Source organism: Salvia splendens, chromosome 7, assembly GCF_004379255.2.
Source record: "Salvia splendens isolate huo1 chromosome 7, SspV2, whole genome shotgun sequence".
NCBI lineage: Eukaryota > Viridiplantae > Streptophyta > Magnoliopsida > Lamiales > Lamiaceae > Salvia > Salvia splendens.
The window spans coordinates 11,226,703-11,249,302 of record NC_056038.1 but is presented as its reverse complement, the minus strand read 5'-3'; the positions used below and the strand labels follow the sequence as shown (position 1 = coordinate 11,249,302).

Here is a 22,600-nt window from a genome sequence, read left to right as displayed (position 1 = left end):
ATTGAAACAAGCGCCATAGCAATGGCACTTGAAGTTTGATAATGTGATGTTATCAAATGGGTTCAAGATCAACGAGTGCGACAAATGTGTCTACATCAAGAGCACTAATAACGGTCATGTTATAGTGTGTCTATACGTTGATGATATGTTAATCTTGGGTAGCAACACTCAAGTAATTAACGATACAAAGACCGTGTTAAAGAGAAACTTTGATATGAAAGACGTGGGTCTAGCAGATGTAATTCTTGGAATGAAGATTCTAAGAACGTCTGATAGAATCATCTTAACACAATCGCATTATGTTGAGAAGATATTGAATAAATTCAAAGCCTATGATGGCACGCCGGTTAAGACTCCAATTGAACTCGACGTTCACTTGAGCAAGAACAAAGGCGAGCCCGTTGCACAGGAAGAGTATGCACGGGTCATCGGATGCATTATGTACTTAACTAATTGCACTCGACCTGACATTGCTTGTGCCGTAAACAAGTTGAGTCGTTACACGAGCAATCCAAACAAAGAGCATTGGAGAGCTCTTGTGAGGGTTTTGAGATATTTAAAACATACTCAAAATCATGGGCTACAGTTCTCGAGATACCCCCCGGTACTTGAAGGGTACTGTGATGCAAATTGGATATCCGACAATAGAGACTCACTTTCAACAAGTGGATACGTCTTTACTATTGGGGGTGGTGCTGTATCGTGGAAATCCACAAAACAGACATGTATAGCCCGATCGACAATGGAATCGGAGTTCATTGTCTTAGATAAGGTTGGCGAGGAAGCCGAGTGGCTTAAGAACTTCCTTGAAGATATTCCATGTTGGTCTAAGCCAGTGCCACCAGTGCTGATCCACTGCGATAGCCAAGCAGCTATTGGAAGGGCAAACAATGGCTTCTATAATGGTAAGTCTCGACATATACGTCGACGACATAACACCGTGAGACATTTGATCACAACAGGGGTGATTACAATTGACTACGTGAAGTCAATAGATAATCTAGCGGATCCGCTGACCAAAGGGTTAAACTGTGATCAAATGAATAAGTTTCTAGAGTTTCTAGAGGGAATGGGTTTGAAATCCACAAACTAAAGAATTATCATAGTGGTAACCCAACCATGATGACTGGAGATCCCAAGAACTTGGTTCAAAGGGACAACTAAGCTATGAGAGTTCATGAGAAACACTCAACTATATCTATTCCCTAGAGAGCTATAGAGTGTTGGAGAACTTGCCTAGTGGTAAAGGCTAAGTCTATGTATTTTAATGGTTCTTAAGGATCTCAAAGATATGGAGTTCTCAAAGAGACCAAGTATGGCAAGGTACTTGACTAAGAATCACCTATGTAAGTGCGAAGTGTGGTCGCTTCATAAAACGCACTTATGAATCCAAAGTGATGTCCAAGACCGCAATGGACACAAAACGTGAGAACGGATGAGGTTGAGGTGTTTAAGCGTTAACATCATTGTCTCGGTGCACGTTGTGGGGGATTAGTTCAAAGCATCGCGCTACTAAGCCGTATGTGTATCCGATGGTGTCGACTATGGAGGGTTCAAAGCCAACAACTACCTATCCTTATGCTTATATACCTCTCGAGGGTTGAGCTTGTGTCTGCATGCATATGCATTCGGCTATTTCCACTCATGTGGGGGATTGTAAAAATCATGGATTAAATATGCCCGATCAATGGATTTTGACCAAATAATAAATATGACGAGACATTTAATTTTGTGAAATTAAATGATATAGCGTCGATCTACATTTTACGTAGATAAATGTAGTATATTCACTTTCTCAAATCCGATTTCCGGTGAGTGAGAAATATTGGATTAAAGTTGGGCATAATTAGCTTTTAATTAAAGCTTGGAGCTTGAACTTAGGGAATAATTAACTAGTGTTAATTATCCCACATTGGAGAAGTGACACATCTTTTAATGTGTTTAAATTAAGTGACTTTATGTTACTTAATAATTATAGTGGACCAAGATGAGTGAAAGAGCCCACACGCGCGCGCCGCCGCCTCCCGCCCGAGCCCGTGCCCGTGCACGTGGTCGCGGTCGCGAGCCGCGGGCCTCGGTCCCGATCTTGGACTTGGACTTGGAAATTGGTCTTTGGGTGGTCTTTGGGCTCGGGTCTGGACCCGTAATAATCTTTTTAGACCACCGCTGAGTTAGCAATCGAAGTGGCTTGACACGTCGTCAAGCGTGGCATAGTCAAAGCTGCCACGTGAGAAAAGCACACGCTCCACACCCGAATGGCACACTCCTGCCACACGCTTGTAACCGCCGACGGTTACGGATCTGCCATGATGAGCCTTCATGGCTTGATTGACCCTACATGGTGGCTTGGCCTATAAATAGGCTAGTCATTCCACTGCATTAGACACACATTACACCATTCACAAGCATAAGCTCTCTCCCTCTCTCTGCATTATTTTTTCTGTCGAAAGCTCTGCCCTATCCTCCATTCAGTTCGCCGGAGCTCTGTTGATTGCGGTGCTGCTTCACCAGAGACGTAACCGTTTTACCTTTGGGGACGACACGCCAAACCGAGAGCACTACCGGGGCGTATCTCGTCTTGCGGGAAGAGGCCTCCTCGACTCGGCTAAACACTGTTCACAATTCTTTGTTTCGATTCTTTCATTGTAATTCAGTTTCAGTTTTCCATTCTGTATTCCTTATTTTGGGTTGTATTACGCCCTGTTGTTATCTCTTGTAATCCCAGAAACCAACATGGTAATCATATAAGCACTTCATGCTTGATTAACCCAAGTACGAGTTCGATGGTTATTTTTCCTTCTTTTTTGTTGTTTTTTAAGTTTTAGTTTTTTTGTTGCTTTGCATTTTTATAAATGGTATATTTAATTTTTGTTAGCATAAGAATCTAATTATATACAAACGTAATTAGAATAAAAATTTAATCCACAAACACATGTAATTAGTGTATGAATTTAATTTAGATATGAGAAATATGATATGAGCGAAAAATTAAGAGACAAGACACGTTAATTAAGGATTAGTTTTGTAGGAAACATAAATAAACAAAACATAATAAGAACCTATATTTTAGATTATTTTTATTATATAATTCCAATATAAGTGTGTTATGTATCCTATTAAACTGACTCTAATTGCTGAAGGAAAGTGACGAATAAGGACCTAAGGATAAGATGTGTGGATGTTAATTCTTAAGAAATAAATTAGATAAAAGAAATGATAATTAAGATATGAGTTGTGAATAATCTAAGTTTGTACCTGTAGAATTTTTGTTATTAGCTTCTTTGTGACTTGTAGGCACCTGTAAATATATTACTCCCTCGGTCACTAAAAAAATCTCATAGGTATATGACACGAATTTTAATAAAAATTTGATAAAGTAAGAGAGAAGTAGAAAGAGTGGGTAAAATAGGATAGAGAAATAGAAAAAATAGTTAAATTATGAGAGAGAGAGAGAGAAAAAAGTGGATGAATGTGGTAGGTATAAGTTGTAAATAAGTAGGAATAATTTGAGGAAAACTTTCTATTTTTAAATGAGACTATTGCTTAAGGCAGATCAAAATGAAAAAAAAAATGAGGCTATTCTTTGTGAAGGGACAATATTTAAGTTGCTAGTTCCTTTTTTCCTACAAAAGTAGTTCCCTTCTCAAGGGTACTCAATAGGTCTTATAACTCATCTTATAATTAATCATACATAGTAGCCACTATACTTAGATTTAATGAATAGCATTTTGTCTGAGTTTTTGTAGCCTAGCATTTACAAGATTCTCATAAATGTTCACAAACAATTGAGATACGATTTCAAGGATAGATAAGATTTGCCGACAAGGTTTGTGTCATATAGGGGTACTAGGTGCAAAATCATTTCGCCAAAGATCAAAATCATGTATATATTGTATATTGGTAAATAAAAAATATCTTTGAGGAAATGAAAGAAGAAATAATAGACGAAAATTAAAATAAAGTATCAATCAACAGAAACCGACTCCAATCTTTTTTTATCTTTACGGCTCAAAGAAAAAGGAAATCTTTACGTTCTAATCTATTATTTAATGGCAACTTTTGAGTCCATGCAATAATAAAAATATTTATATAAAGTAGTAACAAAAAACTAATCAATTGTAGTGGAGTCGTCCTTGAAAAATATAGTAGTACTACCAAATAGTTCTTCTCTAACTCAACTTGTTCAAAACCCATGCAAGTTGTATAATTAATTTTAGGTTTTCAATCATCACTTTTATTTTTCACACACTCAGTCGCTGAAAATCAAATGATAGAGTCGATTGTCAAACAACATTGAAATTGTAAATATTAATTATAATAACATGGTATACACAACTGGTTAAAATTTTGAAATGCGAATGGGGTAGTGTTTCCCTTGCACATTATTATTATATTAAATCTTGCACGAATGGAGAAGACACATTCGAGAATCCCTTAATTATGGACTAAAAAAGACAAAAAAAAAAAGGTGATGGAAATGAAATAAAGTCTACATAGGTAAGGTCCATACACGAAACTAGATATCGTCATTTGGTCAAAAAGATTCAACAAAGGGAGATGAGATTTGTGGGGATTCATCTTTTTTAATTTTGGCTCCTTCTCAACACCCATCAATGGCCTAAATTCACCATATCAAAATGCAGCTCTTCAACTTGTATTCCATATAATAGCTCAACCTAGTAGAAAACACCACAAGAAAGGTGTTAGAAATGAATCACTCACCGATCCCTTCAAAAGGCAATATAAGAAGAGAAGATTATCGACATATTTATAGAGGAGTCAGAATCATCATTTTATCAAGATGGAATAAGAAGTGGACGTGCGTGTTATACATTAATCTATTAACACGCGTCAATTGAAATGAAAGTAGTTAGTATTATGTAACAATGTACATGTAATACATTAATCTTTTCATTTGATAACACGCGTCAATTGAAATGAAATTACTTATTATTGTCAAACCAATAGCTTTCTATAGTTGTTTGTTCTACTTTTAGGAAAAGGGATTTTAGTCATCCTCTCCTCTAAAACTCCTCATTCCTTCACGACTCCAAACATTACTTTGGGTGACAAATAACAAATATTTTTCCCCCAACATTTAACACTTTTTTCCTTGGGCCAATTTGCATTATTCATGCCCCCACTTGTTATAATCTCCACTTTTTACACAGGCGTAAGTCATTAAAGATAGAAATCCCATACGATACGAATACAATACTAGCCCTATCACGTACGTAATTTTATCATGGTAGTAATTTAGGTGACGAAAACGATAAATTTCCGTTTTTTTAAAGACTCACTTTTAATGAAGTTCTAGTAGTTTTTTTTGTCCCTAGAATTTTCTGACCATTTATATGCAGCGAGTGTGTCTTTGTTTTGAATGCATTTTTTATTATTAAGAATATTTACATTTTCAGGAAATTTGAGTTTCTCACTAGTACAGTCAATCTTTATAAATATTTGTATAACGGGGCCCAGACGGTCTTTTACTTTTTTCCGATGCTATAAATACACCCATTCATCCTCGGAACTAAACAACCTACAATTCTGTAAACATAGCATTATTTTTAGAGCAGAGCAAAATGCAAACAAACCAAATGAATGAGCTTCATTATCTCCTACAATCAAACCTATCCCAATTGGTTGACACCAACATGAACCCCCTCTACCAAGTGCAGAAATGGGGGTGTGTGAGCAGCAACTCGACGACCTCGGACGAGGCAGAGGATCAGCAGCAGATGAGCATTATAAACGAGAGGAAGCAGCGTCGGATGATCTCCAACAGGGAGTCCGCGAGGCGTTCGAGGATGCGGAAGCAGCAGCAGCTGGACGAGCTCTGGTCGCAGGTGGTTTGCCTCAGGAATGAGAACCACCAGCTGATCGAAAAGCTCAACCACGCTCTCGACACCAACGATCGCCTCCTGCACGAGAATTCGCAGCTTAAAGAGGATGCGTCTGAGCTTCGACAGATGCTCGCTCACATGCACCTTAATTCTCCTCCTCCTCTGCCCTCTGCATCAATATCCACTTCTCACTTTGATTAATGCTACTATTCTTGTCTTTTTTATCTGTACATTATTATTGCTTCTGCTTATTCAAATCCCTTCTTGTCTCACATCCACAAAATAGTGATCCTAACTGAACACAACCAACAAGTTTTTAAAACATAGCTTAATCAAATTAACAAAGAAACATAACTCTAGTGGATCTAAATTTTCTATATTCAGATTCCAAAAAGCCAACTTTCTTATCTTCTTCTTTTTGTACAAAAAATAATTCCACTAAACAATCCAAATATTTAATTATTTCAAAAGGAATATTCAACTTTAACTTGTGAGTATAAAAAAATTATGTTAGAAGTTATGCTTCATGCGTCATTAAATGGTTCGATTTTAATAAATTAGGGATATTGACATCTAATATCATGGAACTTTAAAAAAGTTGGATTTTTCCCGTGAACTTTAAATTGACAAATAATATCACGAACTTTACCATGAGTTTGTTATTTCCCACCAATGAAAAAATTCCAGCAAATAATATCATTTTTTTCGTAATTTCTCGACAACAACTTGAGAGTTTCAAGATCTTCAATCTTTGAGAATTGTTTTTCTTGAAACACACCCTCCAAATTTGTTCTTCAATCTATTAATATAACCAAAATTTTTTGATAGGTGGAAAGTAACAAATTCGGGGTAAAGTTTGTGATATTATTTGCCAATTTCAAAGTTCGTGGGAAAAATTCAATTTTTTGAAAGTTCCATAATATTATGTGTCAATATTAGTTACGGCGAATTTTGTCGTGCGTGAGCAGTGGCAGTCAAAGCTCCACGCGTGGTCGTTTACATGCTTTCTGTCTCATCACAAATAAGGAATTGTTTGCCATATTTTATTTGCTGTTTAATAAATTTTAAAAGTGAGGGAAAAATTGAAGAACAAATTGTTAACATCATACTTTGGAGGGAAAAAGAAAAGAGATTGCTAATGAAGGAATAATCATTTGGAAAACAAAGGGGTAATCAAATTCATAATAGTCAACATTTGGTCACAAGAACTTATATGGAGATTTTAGACATCAACAAAGATTTATCAGAGTCTAAAAAGACCGATTAACGTACACTAGAGTAGCAATGCACAGCAAAAAAATGTACATGGTCGTATGTAGGGACTAGACATGCACCTCGGAGAGTCCTTACTTAGAATAAAGGAGAAAAATCATCAATGGTCTGCTCAACACTCTTCTCATCACAGCTTAATTTGCACATAAAAAATATATACAGGGGCGAGTACATGGATACTCGATGGACATGTGTCAAAAGATAAATACATATTTTTAGATATTGTCAAGTCATCACAATAACATATGAGGTTTTTCTCTGAAGGCTCGAGCTTTAAATTATTTTGTGCGCTGAAATTCAGTTGTGTAGTCAAAAGTTCTTTCTGTAATTTATCATATCTGAACTTTTCATGCCGAGGGGATGGACACATCCCATGGTTACCCTGAACTTCCTCTTGCCGGGAAGGTGGCCATAGTCCATAGAAACTTTAACCGGTTAACCTGCTTGATGACTCATAGTCCTGGTGACATAATGCTTGAGTAGGATTTGATTTGTTACCAAGAATTTTGGCACAGCCAAATAGATGGACATCACATAAAATAAATATTTATAACATGACAATAATCTTGAAAATGGATCTGAGTTGGGTTGTAGAGAAAAACCAAGTATTTCATAAATCTTTAAAAGTATTTAAAAGAATATTCACACTTTTCGTGTTGAATATAAAGTCCACCTAATGTGCTTCTAATTCTTCAGATAAAATTCTCTCACCCTGGGTCTAGCTTTTCTTCCATGTTCGGCCTTAAGAAAATAAATGGGAAATTAAGTTTGCTAAGCTTAGAATAAGGTTCAGATACACATCTTAATTTTATGCCTCACATGAAAGATTTTCTGACATTCCATTATATTAATTAATCAAGAAATTTGATTACTTACTACTATTTCTATCTTGAGATTTTTAATTACTGAGAGATTAATAAAATCAAAAGATTTAATTTGGAAATTTAATTTCATTGGAATTAAAAGATTCTGCTAATGAATAATTAAGTACTAAGCCCATTGCTTAACTGAAGCCGGTCCATAAATTAATTTGTTCAACCCAACTAGGCAGTCCAAAGTTCATATCAGATAGGGTCCCAATCTTGAAACTAATTGGGTCAAACAAAACCACTATAAATCCATCCTGCAAACATAATTTAATCGGCCCAATTATCAGACCATTCGGGTTAATTCATAGATGAAGGTTTAAATAGACATCCCAATACATCTACGTGAAAAACTACAATCATGCGAAAAAGCTAGAAATGGAATTCGAGATGAATTAATCTGACATATATGTGAGGAAACTAATAAAAGCAACATTCAGAAAAGTACATCGGTCTGATGAATTTTCGGTGGCGTTTAGTTATTTTGTTTAGGATAATCTTTTTATATGTCGGAGCTTTTACTAGGTCTAGATGGTCTTCAGCAACTGCCATTTGTTTGTTGTATAAGATAAGATTAAATAAAAAATAATACTACTAATATAAAATACTCCCCCCGCAACTGAAAATTTATCACTTATTTCATTTTTCGTCTGCCTCTAAAAATTTATAACTTTTCATTTTTACCATTTTTGGCAATGTACCTCACATTCCACTAACTCATTCTAACTTACGTTTTATTATAAAACTAATATATAAAAGTATGACCTAAATGCAACTAACTTTTTTAACCTACTTTCTATTACATTTCTTAAAATTAACTTTTTCAACACACTTTCTATTACATTTCTTAAAACTTGTGCCCAGTCAAATAATGCCAAATTTTAAGGGATCGGATGGAATATACAAATAATGCTAAAATAAGTAATCTCATATGGTTATATAATTTGGGAAATAGTTGAGAATTTAGATATTAATCGAATACAGTAGTCACCGACGCGGTGGTCGAACCATTAACATTCTCTCTCTTCAACTCCTCACAGCTAACTCTCAGATCTCTTCCTCCTCTCCTCTCTCTTTTTCTCTCTCTCACACCCACTCAACAGCACACACAACACATATTTGCGTGTATCTATATCCGTTCTCACACTCCAATCCACCACTAAGAACTTGTCTACTGTTTCGCTGATGGCTGTGGCGGTCCGAGGCAGTCGGGTCGGATCGGGCGGCGGATCCGTCCTCCGCAGCTTTTTCAGCTACCGGATCTTCGTTTCCGCCATGTTCACTCTCCTTTTCCTCGCTACTCTCTCCGTCCTCCTCACATCTCACCCCTCACACAACGATTCGGTTAGTATTCACAATTTATGCCCTTTTTCAGTGTTCAATCATCATAAAGTTGCAATGCAATAAGTATCAGTATTCTATTATTTCCGGAGTATCATATCTGTTTTTGGTTTGGGAATTAGAGGATATTTGTGGCAATTGACATTTATACTTATGGATGCGGTTATTTGCTCGATCGAGTTTAGTGTGTGTAATTTTACATATGAGTCAGAATTATTTAAAAATAATCTCACTTTATAATCCAGATATTGGAATTTGCCGTTTGATTATTGATTGTAGCTGAATGTGTTATGTTTTGTGTTTAGATATATTTACTGCGTATGAATATGATGAACATATATCAAGCTCAATTAGTTTGTTGGATATGATTCCTGTTTGGTTGAGATCGAACCTAAATCAGATATTTCTTTGTTAAAAATTGTTGTGAGCAGGTTATGGATGCTACAGGAAATGCACATGTAAGGCGGAGTTTTCTAGCATGGCAATCCGATCCGGTGAAGACTAGGTTAGATTTGATATATAACCAGGCAAACAATCATGTTGCATTAGTTAATGCATATGCCACCTACGCCAGAAAACTCAAACTTGAGATATCCAAGCAGCTTAAGATGTTTGATGATTTGGCTCAGAATTTCTCTGACATCCAACTGAAGCAGGCTTACCGTGCTGCACTGTTTGAATCTGATGGGCCGGTTGATGAGGATGTTTTGAGGCAGTTTGAGAAGGAGGTAAAAGATAAAGTTAAGATTGCTAGGCTAATGATTGCAGAGAATAAGGAATCATATGACAATCAGTTAAAGATTCAAAAACTGAAGGACACAATATTTGCTGTGAACGAATTGCTTTTGAAGGCCAAGAAAAATGGGGTCTTTGCCAGCTTGATTGCAGCCAAATCCACTCCCAAGAGTTTGCATTGTTTAGCTATGCGGCTTATGGAGGAGAGAATTGCTCACCCTGAAAAGTATGTGGATGATGAGCCTGGCCCTGAGCTTGAAGATCCTAACTTATACCACTATGCTTTGTTCTCTGACAATGTGATTGCAATCTCTGTGGTGGTAAACTCCACCCTTAAGCATGCAGAGGAGCCATGGAAACATGTATTCCATGTTGTTACTGATAGAATGAATTTTGCTGCTACTAAGGTTTGGTTTAAGATGAGGCCATTACAAGGTGGAGCTCATATTGAGATCAAGGCAGTGGATGATTTCAAGTTCTTAAATCCTTCATATGCTCCTGTTCTTAAGCAGCTTCAATCTGCTAAGTTAAGGAAGTATTACTTTGAGACCAGAGCTGAGAACACCTCTACAGATGTAAACAACATGAAGTATAGAAATCCCAAGTATTTATCGATGCTCAATCACCTTCGATTCTACTTGCCTGAACTCTACCCTAAGCTGAACAAGATTCTATTTCTGGATGATGATGTTGTAGTTCAGAAGGATTTGACTGCCTTGTGGAAAATTGATTTGGATGGGAAGGTTAATGGTGCCGTCAGCACTTGCTTTGGGTCTTTTCATCGTTATTCTGAATATTTAAACTTTTCTCATCCTCTCATCAAGCAGAAGTTTAGTCCCAGGGCCTGTGCTTGGGCTTTTGGTATGAATATTTTCGACCTTGATGCTTGGAGACAGGAGAAATGCACTGAGCAATATCATTATTGGCAGGATTTGGTAAGTTACTACTTTTTAACCTAATTACTTATGTAGAAACTTTGTTACTAATTTACTTTCCAATTAATTGGTCACTAAATCATATGGTTAATGAATGTCAGAATGAGGATCGTTCGTTATGGAAGATGGGGACTCTACCAGCTGGGCTTGTTACATTTTACTCAACCACCAAGCCTTTGGATAAAGCTTGGCATGTTCTGGGACTCGGTATCAATCCTAGTATCAGTATGGAAGAAATTGAGAAGGCTGCTGTCATCCATTTCAGTGGAGACATGAAGCCATGGCTGGATATTGCCATGAACCTTTACAAGCATCTATGGACAAAGTATGTTGATAATACAATGGATTTTGTGCAGATGTGCAATTTTGGCATGTAGAGAAGTGCGACTACGGCCAAAGCAATCACAAGATATCAGGCATATATGCAAGTCATAGCTTTTCAGAACGATGATTCTACGTAACGTTCTCGCCACAAAGAATTTCTGGTAGCTGCTATTTATCTTAGTTAATGTGGACGGGCCTGAAGGAAACTTGTGTTGGTGTTTTGTGTACTCATAAACCTATTCTTTGTAGAGGATGGGCATAATGATTCGGAAATAGAGAAGGCTTAGCATCATTTCACCAAGGTTCTTATGCCAACTATTAGCTATTCTTTAGTTTGGTACACTGGTGAAAATCTGCTCCTTGTCTGAGGTATTGCATTACTTTGTTACAGACTGGATTGTTATATTTCATCAACACAGAAATCATTATATTTTTGCATTCTAAGATTATGAATCAATTTTATTCTTGGATACTTAGATAACTACCGCACTTTGCTTATGTGCAAATGGTCATATATTGTGTTTTCATATACGTCGATTTGTAAAATCTACACCCATTTTGTACGATTACAACCCTTAATGAGTACATATTCATAAAAATAATCTGATTAGAAAATGTTGAAATTGATGTTATAATTTGTTATTATATAAATGAATAGCATTAGATGGAGTAGTATATTCAATCAATAATGTAACTATGGTCTATTTACTACTCCCTCCGTCCTACTCAAGATGGTCACATTCTTAAGTGGCACGAGATTTTAGAAAGTATTGTTAGGTGGAATAAAGTAGAGAGGAAAAAAAATAGTTGAATATTTTAATGAGGAGATATGAGAGGGGGTTATTTCCAAAATTGGGGTTATTTCCAAAATTGGAAAATGGCCATCTTAATTGGGACAAACAAAAAAGGAAAGATGGTCATCTTGAATGAGACGAAGGGAGTACTTTCTTCGTCCTAGCGGAGATGGCTCTTTTGACGACATGCTATTTTGTATAGTACTTATTGTTTTATTTGTCTAGTGGAGAGAGTGAATGAACTATCACACTATTAAATCTGTCATTATGTAGACGTATTGTTCTTAACCTATCTCTATTAGGTGATCCTTGAAGTATTTCTATCTTGAAGAATGCTACGCCTATATATTATTTCATGCATGACATTGACAATATGATCTCAGGATAAAGAAATACTACTATAATAGATTTCCAGTACACCCTTATGAATATAAGGGTGGTTGAAGGCTCTAGAGAATTTGGCTCTCATATTGACTCTTAGTCTATATATAATTTTCTCACACGCATTACAAAGACTAAAAATAATCTATTGGAGCAAAATTAGGATGACCAAGATTATATACATATAATTTTAACTTTAGAACATTAAAGGGAAGATTAATAATTGATGTACTTACTTAGAGAAACTTAAAATTATGGAGGATTAAGATTACATATTTTTTCTGTTTTAGTCATTTAAAAAATTCAAAAATATACTTCATCATAACATTAAATTTACCTTTTCACATTGCAATTATATTAACCTCAAGATAATAAAGGGCGGTAGACAATTGTCATCTGAACCATTACAAAATTTGAGAATACTCTTAATCATAGACATTCGATTTTTCGTATCCATCTCATTTGATTTAATTCATAATAATGACATTTGATCGATATCAGTATGTTTTATACTTTTCCATGCAAATTTATTCATATAAAAATTATGCAATTAGGATTTTCTTAGAACCTCGTATATTACTTTTAATTTGATATATAATATGTAAAAAGGTAATTTAAATCGAGTGAGTGAGATTTTGGGAAATGACTTTTTTTTAAAAATATTTTATTAGTTTTAATTGTCATAGAAAATTATATGTGTAATCACAGATTCAAAAATATACATCATCCTAATATAATTTGACCTTATCATAACATTGCATTTACAACATTTAACATATGGAAAATTTCTAGTCGAGCTAAATAAGACAAATCGAAAGTTGCTGCAATATTATATCAACTGGTGTCTCACCCATGTGATGCACAATAGGTTGATGTTTTTTAAATGCATATAATATTAAATTATTATGCATTAAAAAATAGAAATTAAAAAAATGTCAATTTTTAAAAGTATGATATAATCCAATGATAAAAAATGAAAGATGCTTTGTTAATCCATTAATATTCACTTGAAACTTTAACATAAAATTATAAAAACTGTAATTTATTGCTAATGTGTTCTTCAAAATATTATTGGGAATTTGAGTTCGACTTAAATTTATAGTACAAATTAATATAAAAAATTTAAAAGTAAAGAAAAACAAAACAATAAAGAGTGAATTGCCTCAAAAGTCTCTAACTTTTTGGGTTGTGACACCATAGACCGCTAACAAAAAAAATAGTTGTGACGCCCCGGAATTTCGTTTCTTTCTTTCGAGATAAATCGGATTTATTAGCTTAATTAATTTCCTTTAGAAGACGTCTAATCGTAGAATTCTCGTTATAATTCCGACTTTGGAGTAATCTAAGTATTTTGGTTTGGAGAATAAATAGTGAGAAATTATTCATGCAAAGGAAAAAAGTGAATAAATTAGTGAAATCCTTGAGAAGAAGATTTTACGTATATTTCGGGAAGATAAAACGAAAGAGACTACGCTATACAAGAGATATGTTTGGAAATGCAAGAAAATTTCTACATAGTGTAGACCCTATAAATTAAGGAGAAGTCAGCAGCTACTATTCTAAGACTTCAAGTCTACAATTTGGGATGTCTACTTTGGGAAGTGGATAATAGAGATGACGAGCAAAGTCTTCCTCTCCCCCCTTCTCCTTGAGCAGCCACCACACTCCAAATTGACAGCCAACACTACTCTTTGGATAGCCACAAACCTCCAAATGAAGCTAGGAAGGCAGCCCTTTTTCTAGATCTCCACTTTCTCCAAACTTGCCAAAGTAACACCAAGGATCCTGCAAGAATTTAACACCTAAGAGGGTATTAGAAATAGGCTTCACAAAGACTCAAGGCTGGAGACTTCTCCAAAATAGTAAGTATGGTCAGCTATGTAATACATCATCAATCTTCCTAGAAAGGAAAAAGACAAGGGTGAGCAAGAAGTGAGCTCATCCCTAAGGCCTTTTAGAGGCAACATCAGATTCTCTTTCCTCATCAACCGAGGCTGAGATAGCAGCCAAGAGAGGCAGTCCCAACTTACACCAAAATGACATACAAAGCATAAACATCAAGCTCGAAAGGGAGCTAAGATACAACCCCAAATTAGGAGACTTTCTCCCCAAGATTTCAGGCACAAGATGCCAAGAATGAGTACTATATAAGCTGCCCTCACCCCCTCCTCTGTCCCCACCACTTCGATACCACAATCTTCACACAAAATCAAGAGGGCAGCAAGGAAGTGGGAGGAGCAAGGAGAGAGAGGAGAAGGCGAGTGGTGACGGCAAGAAAGCAGCCCACAACCGAGAAGGATTTACCAAGGAATTTTGCTTGAGGATAGAGCGAGGCCAACACGAGTAATTAAATTGAGGAATAAGCATATCACGTGGGATTTCTTTTAATATCCAGTACATTAGTGTGGATATAAATCAATTACTTGTGAAATTATGAAATATCATTTTTTCTCAAAGTAGAGCTATGATTCTTTTCAAGTTGTTGTCATGCCATAAATGTTTGTTTTGATGAATGGAATGGACTGGAATGATGGGTGACCGTGAGAGGTGACCACCTCCCCGGCACTTGAATGTTTAGATATGACGAATTATGAATGGAATGGAATGATAGGTGACCGTGTGAGGTGACCACCTCCCCGGCACTTGAATGTTTAGATATGGCGAATTATGAATGGAATGGAATGATAGGTGACCGTGTGAGGTGACCACCTCCCCGGCACTTGAATGTTTAGATATGGCGAATGATGAATGGAATGATGAACGATGAATGATGAATTATGAATGATGAAAGAACTTAGTCTGCAGTCGAACTTTTAGCTCACAAAAGAATTTAGTAAACTCGGGCCTTTTAAGAAAAACTCTCGTGTGTTACTGTGATGGCTTGACAACTATATAATGTATGTTTTACTTTTCGGCACGTGTCCACTGAGTACTCATGTACTCAGCCTTGTATGTATTTATAAATGTGCAGGTTGAACGTCAAGAGGATGGAGTGATGATCGGAGTCGATGTTATTAAATAATCAAGTTGATCTTCCAACGATTCGTGTCTTCATACACGAAGTCGTTTAGTAATGACTCATTCCGCTGTGCTTTTGTGAAGTGAGAATTGTAGAATCTCACCATTAGACTCTGATTTATTGATGAGATGTTTATCCTATTTCCAAAACCATGTAATTAAATACTTGGCTTCTATTTTATGATATCAATCGACTTGGCCTTTGTGCAAATTTCTCAAGTTCTACCCCTTTTCTTTCCCCGCTTCTTTAATCCTTCTCATTAGTCGCGGTTTACCCGCTTTCGCTATCCTTAGTAAAATGCGGTCGTGAAAATAGCGTCAGAGGGTCCTAACGTTAAATATAATGATGAATCATGTTTTTCGGACCAAAACACCCTCAGGCCCTGAAAGGACATTTTTGTCACTCCATTATATTGTTGACATGTGATTTCTGCCATATTTCTCTCAGCAAGTTCTTATGTAATTTTCTAAGAAGTTTTGGTACTTTATCCGCAATTAAAATTTTGTCATTATTTACACTTTCTAATTTTTTTATAATACACAGATTTATCATTATCTGCATTAATTAATATGAAAATAATAAAATGAGACCCTTTCTTCCTTATAAAACTCATTTTTTGGTATTTTTTTCGTGTTTCTATTTCCCCTAATTTTTATTTATTTTTTACCTTGATTTATGGATCAATTCTATTTATTATGAAAATATCCTAAATTTTGCAGTATTAATTTATAAATTTACATTGTCTTAATTTCAAATACTATTATTAATAAAATATATCTCCAAGGATTAAAATAGCTAATATCACATGCTTGAATATCAAAATATTACTCATGTTTCAGTTTTATCATGACTGGCAAGAAACTATGCAAATTTATATCTAAAGATTGAATGTTCATATAATGTTAAAAATTTCAGTTTGAGCTAAATTAAAATTTTTAGTAAAATATAAATCATAAAAATCGTCTTAAAGTTAGGCTTAGAGTAACAAATTAGTGCGATGATATATAATGAAATAATATTTTGAATGTCAGTATTTTTAAGAAAATAATTACTGTATTATTTAATTAAATGTGAAATAGTTTTTATTCCGTGTATTATTTTTTCGGATTTTATTGCATAAATAACTTCACTTTTTCATATTTTTTGTTGTTTCTAAATGAATTTCCTACATGATATAACTAGTATATTGTTACAACTAACTATAAATAAAAGGATATAAGAAATTTTTTTTCTGTATAAATATTAACAAAACTTTAATCACGTGTATGAAGTACCATAATTTATTAGGAAATCAAATAAGAAGATGCTGAAAGAAATGTGACATAATTCAAAATTCAGCGAATTAAGGGATTGTCAAAAATGCCCTTCAAGCTATTTGAGCATTTTCATCTGAAAAGTTGCTAAAAAAAACTTCATTCGTGATTATATTTAACTTTAGGGTCTTCCCACGCTGCTTTTTTTTGTTAGGGGTCTGTGGTATCACAACCCAAAAAGTTAAAAAAAAAACACAACTTGCAATATGATAAATATATGATATTAAAATTCATACAATTAATATATACTACATGGGTTGAAAGAATTGATATAAATCCTACAAAAATAATGGGAAAATAAGTAAGTACTTTGTTAGCATAATTAACTTCATAGGCGAGTTAACAAATTTTATTCAATAACTGGGAATAACAAAAGGGATATTGGTAGTTCATTGAATACTTTCACGCCTTCATTCAAACCGAAAACTAAAATAGACGAAGTGGCCATCAAAATTCATAATAAAACTGAGAAATTAATTATTTACTAAATAAAAACAGTAGAATTCAGTTATAGATATTAAATTCACTAAAGCCATATTAAATTCCAAAATTGAGTGTCAAATATTAAAACGTTTTAAATTAATTGTAAATATTTATTTATTAAATAAAAATATTAGAAAAACTTTTTTACTTTCTCAATAATAATAATTATTTACTATTTTTTTTAAAACTCCCGTTTGTATAGATTGTTGAGTTTATGTGTAACACATAAATCGCGTAATAGAATAGTTTGTTTATTTAAGGGCCAATAGCCCTAATTAATTTATTTAAAATATTTATTCACTCATAATAGAGAGCATGAACTTCATCACTGACTATTCATCGATGTCAGAACGAAGCCTACCAAAGATGTAGGAGTACTAACTCAAAATCTATCTAGGAAAAAAACGAAAAAATAAAATAAAATAAACCAAGAATAAAAAAATGCGAGAAACGGTGGATGATGGAGGCATGGTCAATTTTTGTTGACAGCATCCTTGACAGCATCGACAGCACCTTGTGCCTTGGCTTGTGCCTGAGATCCGGCCTGAAACACAATTTTAATTATGAAATAATAATGTAATTAGAAATGAGAATTGAAGGCAATATAATTTATTTATTACATCCTGAATGGATTCCTTAGCGGATTGAGCAGCGTTGCTGGCCCTGTCGAGGAGCTGGCTGCCCTTTTCCTGGGCTTGGCCTTTGGCCTCGCCGGCTTTGTAGCTTGCGCTCTCTGTGTTATTCATATTTTCTGCTTATTATCAATTACTTACAAATTAATAATGCTGGTATGTTATTGTTGATGGTTTGGTTGAGGTATATTTATAGTCTCTCAAATGTGCGGTTCATGCGCCAAATCCAAGAATCACAACCATGTTTTTCATTTTACTAACTATAGTAGGCGAAATATGAGGAAGAATGGTTTCGTTATTTGTAAAAAACTATACTATATATAGGTCTACTATAGAGACATCTAAATTTGGCACTATTATAAATGCCTCTATATATCGGGAAAATCGGGTTTATGGGGCACTTTACACTAAAGATTACGTAAATGTACCCATTTTGTTATCTATTCCAAAAATGGGAAAAACGCCAACCACATTGGCGTTTCTATTAGTAAAAACGCCAACCTCATTGGCGTTTATCTTCGCGTCGTATTGGAGGTGTATTTTCGCCAAATACAGCGACGGGAAAAAACGCCAATGAAGTTGGCGTGTATACCAGGTAAAACGCCAATGTAGTTGGCGTGTTTAATTAATAAAAACGCCACTGAGGTTGGCGTGTTATGCTTAAAAACGCCAATTTGAGCGGCGTGTTTCTGTTGAACCATATCCTTATCAGATCTCCCCCAACATCGCGACCCTAAACACTTTCCCTCCCCAAAACGCGAAAACCCTTCCCAAACGCATAAAAACCTTTCGCTCGGGTCGACCCGGTGGTGGATTTAAGCGTGGATATTTTGAATTTGGCTAATTCTTTCAACCATTAGTCCTTCTAATCGGTTAGTATATCAAATTTTAGACTCATTCTTCTAAACATTAGTCTTCCAATATTTGATTGATTGTTGTGATAATATATATTGTAGTGTAATTAATATAATAGTTTGACCAATTATTATGGGTACACTAATATTTTGATGGATTATTATGATAGTATATATTTTAATGGAAATATTTTGACCAATTGTTATGCTATTATATGTTATAGTATATTTTATGGATTGTTATGATAATACATATTGTAGTGTATTTAATAGAATTATTTTGTCAATTTTTTGGCTGACTCTACATAATGATGAATGTAAAAATAATACATATTTATTTGTGTTTTACATTATTGCAGATAGTATGACGTGGTGTGTCAATTTATATTGGGGTGGAAAGATAATTCCCGGAGCAGTTATTTCGTATGATCCTCCTTTTGCTAAAGGATTCATTATGTTGGATGAAACAATTTCGTACGATGACCTTGTGGAAAAAATTTGTGAAAGGATGGGGATAAGCATATATGAAAACAATATTCAAATAATATGGAAACGTACTATATGCTTTGGATCCGGAGTCACGTTTATAGGTGTTCAACTAGAAGAAGTATGCATGCAACTAATGTTTAGTGAGAGTATGGTTATTGGAGGTGTAATTGAATTATATGTTGAGTATTCGGCAATTACTCAACATCATAGTCATCATGTCATAAGTTATGATGCTGGTACGTCAACGAGAGCCCAAGAACCATATTTTGCTGCAACACAAGATTTTGATGTTGGTACGTCTACGAGAGCCGAAGAACCATATTTAGCTGCAACAAAAGATTTTGAAGCTGGAGGCGTGCATTTAGGGGATCGTGACAATTGTGATGTGGTGGAGGACATAATAGGTCCTGATAAAGCCGACTTTCTTGATCCACAATCACCTTATAATTCTGAAGATTCCGACACGGTTAGTACAGACTCAGATGGTGATCCGTCGGATGATGAACAATTTGTTGCTTCAAGACCATCCATTCCACTTGGAGAAACAGCAGTTGGAGAAACATCAGTTGGTGGAAGGGCAGTTGGAGGAAGAGTAGTTCCACAGTTCCCACAGCCTGGAATCAACTACTTTCGCACCTTACCAGGTCCATATGATAGTTTTGATCCCAAAAACTTTGAGCGTGATGATCCCAGTGTGCATTATTGGAGTGAAAAGGATCCTACCAATGTCGGTTTGCATACTAAATTTAGAACGAAGTTGGAATTGAAGGCAGCTGTGACTCATTGGCATTTGGAAAAAATCCGACAATATACAGTTGTTGAAAGTAAAGGAAAGAGATGGCATGCAGTTTGTAAGTGGCCACAGGGAAATCCGAAAGATAAGTCCTTACCGCCATGTTTGTGGGAGTGCCGAGCAACACTGAGGAAGCATGATGAACACTGGCAAATTAGAGTGTTCAGCACTGCTCATACTTGCATGGGGGATCGTAACTATAATGGTCACGCTAATCTTTCGTCGGGTATGATAGCGTTGAGTGTTCGCCATCAGATAGAAAACGATCCTTGCTACAAGGTAAAAGCAATTGTGGCGGATATTGAAAATAGATTTCATGTCAAAGTTAGTTACAAGAAAGCATGGTATGCTCGGAGGACAGCGATTGAGCTTGTATACGGTGGATGGGAGTGGTCGTTCAAAGTTTTACCAGCTTATTTGAATGAAGTGCAAAGACAAAATCCTGGCACAATTGTGGAATGGATGCACGATGACATATTAAGCAATGGTATGAACAAGGTATTCAAGTACGTATTCTGGGCTTTTGGACCAGCTGTGGAGGCTTTTCAACTATGCAAACCAGTTTTAACGGTTGATGGAACTCATCTACGTGGACGATGTCGAGGTAAAATTCTTATTGCCGTTGGATTTGATGCTAATAAGAAATGTTTGCCTGTTGCATATGCCATTGTTGATGAGGAAACCAAAGAAAGTTGGAATTGGTTTATGGAACGCATTAGACTTCATGTAGCAAAGCATGAAATATGTGTCATATCTGATAGGCATGTGGGAATCATAGATGCAATGAATTCTCCCATATGGAAAGAAGAACCCAATGTGGGTCATCACAGATTTTGCTTGGTACATGTTAGAAAGAATGTTTTGCAGAATCACAAAGGTATCATGGTCAAAAGACTTGTTTGGAAAATTGGTATTGCTACCAAGAAGCGCAAGTTTAAGATCAGACGTCGTTTACTTCGAAACGTCAACAACGAGGCTTTGCAGTACCTTGATGCCGTGGAGTTAGAAAAATGGAATCTGGCGTATGACAAACACAAAAGATGGGGTGAGGTTTCCACTAATATGGTGGAATCTTACAACAATGTGTTGAGAGGCGCAAGACAACTCCCAATTAAAGCTTGCATTGATATGATATTCTGGAGGACAATAGAATGGTTCAATGACCGGTCAATTGCATCAACACAGTGTGCCACACCACTTACCCCGTGGGCGCATGAAAAGGTGTGCAAAAATGATGCAAAAGGTCAATTGCATAATGTGAGAGCACCCAACACAATTGCAGGGCATTATGTGGTTCGAACAAAGCGTCGAATTGGTGGAAAGGGCGCTAATAAGTGGAAGGTAAAGTACTTGGACTCGCACTGCAAATGTCAAAAGTGGCAGATGTGGAGACTTCCATGTTCACATGCAGCGGCAGTTGCGCGTTTTAGAAACGACAACATGCTGTCGCTTGTTGATCCCGTATACCGCACAAGTGTTTGGGTACACCAATATTCTACGGTGTTCAATCCACCCAGACACCAAGATTATTGGGCCGTGCCTGAATGGACTTTGCAATGTTCACGAGCTCAGTTAATGCCTAAAAGTCGCGGTCGATACCGTACTACTAGGATTCCTAATCAGATGGATGTCCGTGAAGCTGACCAGCCACGAGCCCGACGCCGATGTAAACATTGCCGTCAACCAGGTCACGACAGGCGCAACTGCCCGAATGCTCATTCAAGGATGGATACTCAGTTGGTAGATGATGCCGCTGACGATTTTTTGCATCCACCTCCACCAAGGATGGATAATCAGTTGATAGATGATGCCGCTGACGATTCTTTGCCTCCACCTCCACCAAGATATGCAGTTCGAGGTCGTCATTCTGTCAGTCACACTGATGATGTCGATCACGATTTTATGCCTCCACCTCCACCAAGATCTGCAGTTCGAGGTCGTCACTCTGTCAGCCACACTGGTGGTACAGGCGAACACATCGGTCTCAGTGATGTCCCACATTCTCCACCTCGGTCTTCTGTGCGAGACGAATATTTTGGGGTTGATTTAGAGAATGTCGTTGTGCGAGAGACTCCTCCGTCTAGACTCTCAACCGCCAGAATCGGGAAGGGGATCCGTAGCTTTTTTACGCGGAAAAGGCGAGACAATTGAACGTATGCATTGTGTAATATTGGATTTCTGTATTTAGCAAGATTTGGACTAATGTATAGGGTAATATTTGTATGTACTTATATATTGAATAATGATGAAATGATTAAAAACTCTTAGCTGTGGGAGCGTTTTTTTATAGGACACGCCGATGTGAGTGGCGTGTTTGAAGAGACGCCTACTTAATTGGCGTCTTTTCACTTTAAAACGCCAACGTGAATGGCGTGTTATTACTGAAACACGCCAACGGGACTGGCGTGTTTGTTCAGAATGTCCGCTTTCGGCGTAGAAAAAACGAGCAACGAAAGAAAAAACTAACTTAAAAACGCCAATGGCGTTGGCGTTTTTAAATAACACGCCAACGGCAATGGCGTCTTA

At 36.0% G+C, this 22,600-nt stretch overlaps 2 protein-coding genes across 2 annotated transcripts; both read left to right on the top strand.

Moving 5' to 3' along the window:
- The first annotated feature begins 5,554 nt into the window (after positions 1 to 5,554).
- Positions 5,555 to 6,115, top strand: LOC121742211 (basic leucine zipper 43-like). The gene has a single exon (XM_042135291.1). It carries the CDS (start codon positions 5,583 to 5,585, stop codon positions 6,042 to 6,044), a length of 462 nt encoding a protein of 153 aa, XP_041991225.1. The 5' UTR covers positions 5,555 to 5,582; the 3' UTR covers positions 6,045 to 6,115.
- A 2,834-nt stretch (positions 6,116 to 8,949) lies between these two features.
- On the top strand, positions 8,950 to 11,760 carry LOC121742210 (probable galacturonosyltransferase 9). The gene is made up of 3 exons (XM_042135290.1): positions 8,950 to 9,325; positions 9,754 to 10,992; positions 11,094 to 11,760. Exons 1-3 carry the CDS (start codon positions 9,167 to 9,169, stop codon positions 11,367 to 11,369), a joined length of 1,674 nt encoding a protein of 557 aa, XP_041991224.1. The 5' UTR covers positions 8,950 to 9,166; the 3' UTR covers positions 11,370 to 11,760.
- Positions 11,761 to 22,600: the final 10,840 nt, after the last annotated feature.